The following is an 8,009-nucleotide window of genomic DNA, read 5'->3' on the forward strand; positions in this document are numbered from 1 at the left end:
GATGAAGGGGGAGTTGGAAGGGCTACAGAACGAGGTAGCGGACGCGGAAGCTCAGGTAGGATGGTGATTTTTTTAGAAATGGGAGAATATGCGCATGGTCAACTAAGTGTGTTGGTAACAATATGGAAATTTCTTGTTGGTTTTTGTACACTTCTGTCCGAATTCGTGTGAGTTTCTATAGTTAGTGAGGAAACTTCCGAGCTCAGCTGAGGGAAGAAAAGTCTTTCTTCCAAAACTGATGTCTGCAGTTATCGCGGCGACAGGAAGAATATGATGCCTTGTTGAAGTCGATTGAGGAAGAGGAAAGGGAGTGCAATGAGTTGGAAGCGAACCTGGCTCAGCGACAAAGGGATTTGAAGGCTAGGGAGCAGGTGAGTCTCATTATCGTATTCTATCTATAGTGCTGCCAAGTTCCGATTGGCAGGTCTTGACTGAAGCATTGGAGCAGTTGAGGTCCCAACGGAGGAGCACTTCGCGTTTGTCTGATGGACCGAGTGGGAGTGATGACGGAGAGTGTTTACAAGAAGAGGATGAGACTGAGAGAGATGTGAGCTGCAGGCTCACTTTTATTTATCGACAAATGTGCCAACTTATCGAGGCTATCATTTTTTTGTCGAACTATGTTGTTAGTGTTCGATGTCTTGGCCCGGGTTCGAACCTGGATCAATCGCTTGAGAGGCTCACACATTACCCACTTGGGTGGAGAGTTTCTTGTAACATATCTTAGATTCGCATGTCGGAGTTGCGGCTGAAGCTTGAGTCACAGAAGATGGAGCTTGCTGTTCAAAAGGAACTCAGAGTGAAAAATGAGAGGCTCATCAAAGATCTAGAAGACCGCATTCAGTACACCACTCATAAACATATCGTATTCGTATTCGTCCGGTCCTTCAGGCGTATGGACTCACACAGGGAACAGATCCTCGCGGAAGTCGTTCCGTCAATGTGACGGTACGCAGCATTACTGTGAGGGAGTGGAGCTTTCTAATTCGAAACGTTTTCATGAATATGAAACACCATAGTTGTGTTCTACTATCGATCAAAACACTGAGTTCGTAGTATTTCACCAATGGTGTCGTCCGGACCAGTCATGCACTCGCATGTTGTGCACAGTTGGTAGCCCGATAAAGAAGGGGTAAGGGAGGTGATAGTATTAATGAGGAATGACAGTCAGCAGGCTATTGTGTAAGGAAAGAAGGAGACAACATAATATGAGGAGTTCCTTCACACTATACTGCCGTACCATTGACGATTTTCTCACTAGGCTATTCTGAATAGTCTATTCACTGGGCGGCTGTATTCGCTGAATACATTTCCGAATGGCATGCAAGATCCCTGGACTTCTCGCCTGATGAGCCTGAGATTCCTGAATCAGGAGTCCCTTTGGCGGATACAGCCGCTGTGCCCGCGGACGAGGACGTCACATACACGAGTGAGGACATTAATTTGGAGTTTGGGTTTAGGTACATGTATCGGTCAAGAGGGTCAAAAAATGATGTCAATCCTGCGGATGAGAAATACAATTTCATGATTGAGGAAATCAATTTCGCCGGTAAGGACATCGAATTCGCGGACCTACCTTCATCCAGGGCCCCTCTCCCTTGCATGTCGCGAAACTCTTTCTCTAATTCCTAGTTCAAAATGTGATACTCCAGTCGAGAATTCTATTTTCAGGATTGACTATTTTAAGCGTGTATGCTCACTATATCTCAATGCCAGTCGCGGTCATATTTTAGTAATATGACCTATAGGTCGATTTGTGATAACTAGCTGTGCCCATGAATCGGGAACATATTCTTATGCCACGATGACGTCACACTGCATACACTATACTCAAGTGACGAGTCGAAATCACATCGGAAGTAAGCGGTTATGCCCGTAATATTCTTCTCATATCACAGAATCATGTCTCGGTCGAACTCAACTGTTTCTGACCAGAAGCGGCGCAAGAAGTTTTCTGATGAAAATACTCTTGCAATAAGGAGGTCATAGACCCAGAATAGCTGACATGGATCGAGACAAATCGATCAGTGGCATGGAGTAAGACAAAACGATCACTGACGTGGACTAAGACATCGATCAGTGGCATGGAGTAAGACAAAACGATCACTGACGTGGACTAAGACATCGATCAGTGGCATGGAGTAAGACAAAACGATCCTCTGAATCATGTTACACGGTGTAATCTACGCCATGGCTTCACCGAAGACCTATCAGGGCAGGTGGAGGCGTGACTACGACTTGAACATCAGGCGATTGCTGGAGCGGTTCCCAGTCGTCCCTGATCAGGCTGAAACTCGAAGTAATTTCCGATGACAGCATGAGCAGGAAGCATCCAGGGTTCATCTTTTTCCCCTTTCTTGAAAAGCAGGAAACAGGAACCATTATCATCCAAGGCGTAGTTCAGGTGGGTCAGCTTTAAGGGTACAGTCCCTTGAGGACCCAATCCCAGAGACAGGGGTGGCAAGACGTTCATATAAACACATGAGAATCTCCACAGATTAGCTCTCGCGTCGTATTTTATATCCACTGGTCTCCCAGCAATCTTGTCAGCTTGTTCCTTGACATCCGTAGTTATATCATCGTAGTATTCTGGTGAGACGTAGAAGAAATTGGTTCCACTGTCCAAGAGAATGTCGTCGCCGGGAGTGGTAATTTGCGGAGCATCATTCACTTTCACAGACCCGAGTTCAACGGAATAGTCGCCCTCGAAGGTGGTAGAGAATGGGATTAATTGCAGCGGTGGTACGTACTTCGAAGCATCACCTCCTCCCACCAGCAACTCACCATTGAAGGGGGCCTTCCCGCCAGCTGAGGATAGGTAGAAAGCAAAGGTGTTGCTTGGTATTTTCCCAGTCGAGCGAAGCTGCCCAATGAATGAGGGAATTGTTCTACCGCTGCTTCGCAGACTAAGACCAAGTGAACTTATCGGTTCGCTCTCTGTGGGTGGAGGATCTTGCTTGAACATGAGGCCGAAAGTGAGATCCACTGGCGGAGCCGAACCGAGTGAAAGTTGAGCTTTATGCTCAAATGATGTGACTTCGACGCCATCATCATACTTGGTCACTTGATAGGGCGGCGCGGGTGAACAAGGCTGTTGACATTGGTAACACCCAGTGGCCGGACAAGGTTGCTTGGTTGCCGCCTCGTACCAGTCCTTCCAGATGAAATGGAAGTCGGCAGCTCCAGTATCCAGAAGAGCGTGGACAACATTTTGATGCTCATCGTGGAAGGCATAGAACATCCCATTCCCATACGGGGCCAGGTCTTGGAAGACAATAGGCAGCCTGAAGACAGGCTGCCCAGCAACAAGACTAGAGCCGATCAAGTAGAATATGATAGTAGCTGCACTCATTGCAGTGGGTTGTATCTTCGGCAAGACGTAGAAGATGGGACACCATTGGTGTCCCACCTTGCTTGGTGTCACACCAAGCAAGGGTTTGTAGTCGATTAACGTGGCGAGCGACACATACATGCATGTAATCCAATGAGCTGTTGGCACTGTTAGGGCCATGTGATTTGGAGCTAGAGTTAGAGGACTTCCCAGGAACACGACGCGCAGGAGGCAGGAGGACAACGGGACCAAAGGACGAAACGGTTGGACCGACCGATGAGTAATGAACTTGTGCGCGCAGCACCCACCTGCGTGAAACTACTTGAGTGTGTCTCTTTACTATGAGTAACATGGGGATAGACTAGAAGAGAATACATCGGGTACGACACCAAGCAAGGGTCTGTAATTGATTAGCATGGCGAGCGACATATACATGCTCTGCTACAATGGGTTAATCCTTCATTGGCTCACATACGCCATCATGACGCCGCCATGCCACGTGTTAGTGATTTACCCATTGAGATAGCACTACACTGGATATGATTGCAGGATAATGCCTTACAAGGCTGGATTATACTTAGCCGTCCAGGACTAACTTCATCATGAGCTTAGCTAAGGGATTCCTTCAGCCCAGAGAGACATATTGTGTATTACGGGGGATTGGAACAGCGACAGTGACGCAGCAGCATCTTACACACGTGAATTGTGCATCATGCGTGCCTTATGCAGCGTGACTCACGTCACGTGGGTCGAACGAAGCCGTTTTGGCGCAAAGTACAACTTCCGAAGAAGCCGAGCGAGCTCCAAGGAACAGTATAGATTTTGCACCAGCGCCTTGGACCTTGTACGATAAAATGGCACTGTCCCAAGATGAACGACGAGCGAAAATACTCTCCGTAGCCCAGCCAATTCCTACGACTACTTCTATCGATCACAAATTATACTTTGTTTTTGTTCGGGTGGAATGGATTACGATGCTTCTCAGAATCATCCATCGTCTGTCCATAGATTACATTTACTCGTTTCACCCGAATCTCTGGCTAGGTCGTTGAAAACACTACTGATTGTAGTATCATGTTGTGAAGTTCTGAGTCAGAACATCTGATCCTGTCAAACAGAGCCTGTCTGAGACAGGCTCTCTCTGATCTAGTATCAGAACTTCCCTGTGACTCACGTTAAATACCTTGAAACATTCATAGTACTGCTAGTGTTAGATATAGAGCAGTAGCTAAAAGCACGATCGCTGATGTGATCGATGAATTAATGGGTGAAGTTTATGAGTTAACAAAAGGTCACACAAGGTAGACCACTACTTTATGAGACATTCATATTTTCTTTCAGTTACCATAATATCCGACCTTCCCAATACGTTAATCCAAATATTAACTGGGGCAGTTATATATGCAAGGCTGAAGAGGGGATTTTCTGCCCAATATTTACAACTTCTTGTCACGGAGATTACGGAGAAGCCATTCATTCTGTCCGTCTAAGATGCAGTGCAACCTAAAAGGTCAAACCTATTCCATCACCTTTTTTTATCCAGATAGTAACATCCTCGGACCGAGGACCTCGGTGGTTCCTCCGGCTGCGCAATATGCTAACTCACGCAGGAACCTACCTCACATCCGCTGTTTAGAAGGAGGATTTGTTTCGGATTTGATCGTGGTGAGCTCTTAATCCTGGGTGTAACCCTTCTTGTAAGGCGGCAATACATGAATCGATTCGCCTCTCATGTTGTTGTGGCTGCTCAGCAGGGGACAGTTGCGTTCAGTTTCCTCCCATGGGTCTCTGACTCAGAGACTCTGAGGATTGTAGTTGTCGTTCCGCATGTCGATGTGCCGGTTGTTAGTCGTTTCTGGGTGGAAAGTTACAGTTTTATCATAATCATTCAATCTGGTGGATGTACGTATGATCATGCACGGCTTAGTGGACTCGGCAGACCCTCATCAGCACCTACATGGGGGTAACACTCCCCAGACACATGCCAGATGACAAAAACCCCCCGCTCAGATGCAATTCACACATCCTTTTACGGTATCACGAGCTCGACAGGGGGATCAGTTCAAGCGGTGGGTTGCTCATCATTCATTTATCTACTATCAACTTGACTACAGGACCTCGCAACTCCACCGACAGCCCTCGCTGTCACATCGCCCGTGGCAGGCAGACCGCTGCCACCACTCAAGGCTTTATCAGAGCCTCCTAAGCATGTTCATCAAAGACTGTATCCTGAGGAAAGTGTCGCTAGCTTGATGAGCCGAGGGCTCGGAAGTCCGCTGATGAAAACGGATCTGGTTGGTACCTTCTGCTCGATTCACCAGCCAAAGTGACTGCGCTTAGCGATTACTTCACAGCTTTGCGTATCATTAGTATTTCGAAAATAGGTTAATAACAACAACCTTCAATACTACGGAGAGGTTCACATCGGAGATCCACCACAGAGATTCCTAGCGATATACGATACTGGATCAGAGAAGCTCTGGGTACCCGGCGAACGGTGTCACAGCGAGGCTTGCATTCATCATCATAAGTAGGTGACCAACACTACTCGTGTATCAAGTAGCATCTAACAACATCATCGATCTTCTGAAACATAAATAGCAGTGGAATAGTACAGCGAAAATTTCGCTGCAAAATCTTATCCATTTATCGCCACTTCCACTGCTTCCTGCAGATTTCATCCAGTCAAAAGCCAGACCTTCAAGCAAAGCATTGGCGGCGAACACCGCATGACTTATGGCACTGGGGAGGTAAGCCGGTTGCCAATTCATAACGTCAGGCTACCGCCAGGTTCGCTTCAGAGAAGGCAAAGACACAATTCGGCTGTGTGATTCGATCAGAGGTTGCTTCAACGAACGCACTAACCCTCCGCGACCATCGGGTAGCACCAAGCCCGTCACGGCACTTACGGCCGATAGACAGGTAAGAGCCGGTTGAATATGTGACTTTGAATGAGTACCGTTACGTTGAGAGAAGTGCGACAGAACCATCGTCTCAGCCGTTGGGCATGACTTCTTACCAAAGTCCCGATCCCTTCAAGAAACTGCCTTTCGATGGTATTCTGGGACTACCACCTAGCGGCAACTCTGGGGATGGTCACCATTCGTCACTCCTTGGTGAATGGCTCAAGGTTGCGAGGTGAGTGTAGGGGAACTATGATGGAGTCTATCGAGACATGTAGATTCCGACATCACCATCCGAGGCTTATCAGCTTCTATCTATCTCCCGACACAGCTATTAAAGGATCGGTCGCGATAGGCGGGATCGACAGGCACCACATTGATCAGTCGGACAAACTACATTGGTGAGATGGTTCTATTGAGTATTCTCGAACTATAACACATAGGCACAATATCCATCCACCAACCGATGCCTGGAGGGTCCGACTGGTCGACATTGCTATCGACGGGAAACCACTGCATCTGTGCGGAAGTGGATCTGATGGTCCTGATGGGACCTGTGAAGTGAGCTGGCAACGGTGTGATACTAATTTACAGGATCATGCCAATCGAATTCCCTTCTCTAATAGCAGGAAATTATGAATAGAGAAGATTCACCTCCGAGTTTTTCAAAATTACGGAGAAAAAAATGCGATTTCCCGAAATTTCACGTAAACTCGCAAAATTGTCACGGACGAGACTTCCCGAAAACCTAACCGTCCGCGGCGGGACTGGAAGTTCCACAATTCATAATTCCCGTAATTTCTAGTTGCAAGGCACTTTACATTCGATTGTAAAGTGCCTCGGTCGTTTTAGCATAAACGCGGTTAAAACAAATTCAAAACGGTCTTGGGTAGTACATTGTCGTCGACAAAATTCATTCTCGAGTGATTGTTCCGGATTTGTCAGAAGCCTAGTAAGATTGTCTTCTATCGTATTCGGACTTTTTTCCGAAAGACTTCAACAATTACCAAGTACTGCGATTCGCTTGATTAACTGTGAACAGATGAAGGAATTGACTTCTTCACCAAGTTACTATACTCGGGACGCATGAAGTGTGGTGTATCTGCTCCCAACGAGCTGAAGTTGTTCCTAGCAGACGGTCACTTTGAATGCTCCTATCAAGTGGCCCGTATATATTATGTGTGATTCAAGTCGCATATATTATAGAAGAAAGTTTATCTATGTCTCTGTGTAACGACCAGTAAGCTAGCAGTGTCATGGTTTTTACCAACTTGCCCTGGCCAAGTCTGTCTTGGCAAAGACTACCAATATTCGGAACTTTGTAGCGTACAACTACGTTCAGCGCGTTGAGAATCCGGAATATTATTTAGCTATCGCCTTTCATAGGAAGCGCAATTTATGACTCCAGGCAAGCGATCACGGCAGTCGCTGATTGCATCTTGGTGAGTGTCGTGATTGCAGTAAGCTACAACATCTCGCAAGTGGTTCTGCTCGGCACATGTGCATCATCGTGTAAAAATCCTGCCATGGGTTGACTACTCTTTCCAGGAGGTCGAACGTCTGGTTCGCCTCCTGAAGGAATGTACCCTGGCTATCCCATAATCCCGCAGGAGGACTGATACGAATAAAAAGCCTTGGAGGAAAGGATCTTTCTGAAGATTCCACTTTTACCATTTCTTATCTAGAAGCACGATTTTTTCTCGTCCAACAACTCAAACTTCATCGCCATTGGACAACTTGCAAACCTTCGCATCCGTTGCCAAGCCGTGTTCGAG

General features: G+C 46.9%; 3 protein-coding genes across 3 annotated transcripts; 2 read left to right on the plus strand and 1 right to left on the minus strand.

The window, feature by feature from the left end:
* Positions 1-727: 727 nt before the first annotated feature.
* Positions 728-946, plus strand: Pmar_PMAR028766 (hypothetical protein; the record flags this gene model as incomplete). The annotated part of the gene is made up of 1 exon (XM_002772555.1): positions 728-946. A coding segment is annotated over one exon (219 nt), but the record flags the coding sequence as incomplete, so codon positions are not given.
* A 1,299-nt stretch (positions 947-2,245) lies between these two features.
* Pmar_PMAR028767 (conserved hypothetical protein) lies at positions 2,246-3,352 on the minus strand (the record flags this gene model as incomplete). The annotated part of the gene is made up of 1 exon (XM_002772556.1): positions 2,246-3,352. The coding sequence occupies one exon, from the start codon at positions 3,350-3,352 to the stop codon at positions 2,246-2,248; it is 1,107 nt and encodes a 368-aa protein (XP_002772602.1).
* A 691-nt stretch (positions 3,353-4,043) lies between these two features.
* Positions 4,044-6,873, plus strand: Pmar_PMAR028768 (Cathepsin D precursor, putative; the record flags this gene model as incomplete). Its single annotated transcript, XM_002772557.1, has 11 exons — positions 4,044-4,105; positions 4,546-4,622; positions 4,875-4,996; positions 5,446-5,625; positions 5,716-5,861; positions 6,006-6,081; positions 6,122-6,253; positions 6,330-6,469; positions 6,543-6,635; positions 6,678-6,795; positions 6,829-6,873. The coding sequence occupies 11 exons, from the start codon at positions 4,044-4,046 to the stop codon at positions 6,871-6,873; spliced, it is 1,191 nt and encodes a 396-aa protein (XP_002772603.1).
* Positions 6,874-8,009: the final 1,136 nt, after the last annotated feature.

Source organism: Perkinsus marinus (genome assembly GCF_000006405.1).
Source record: "Perkinsus marinus ATCC 50983 genomic scaffold scf_1104296960784, whole genome shotgun sequence".
In the NCBI taxonomy this organism is placed as follows: domain Eukaryota; phylum Perkinsozoa; order Perkinsida; family Perkinsidae; genus Perkinsus; species Perkinsus marinus.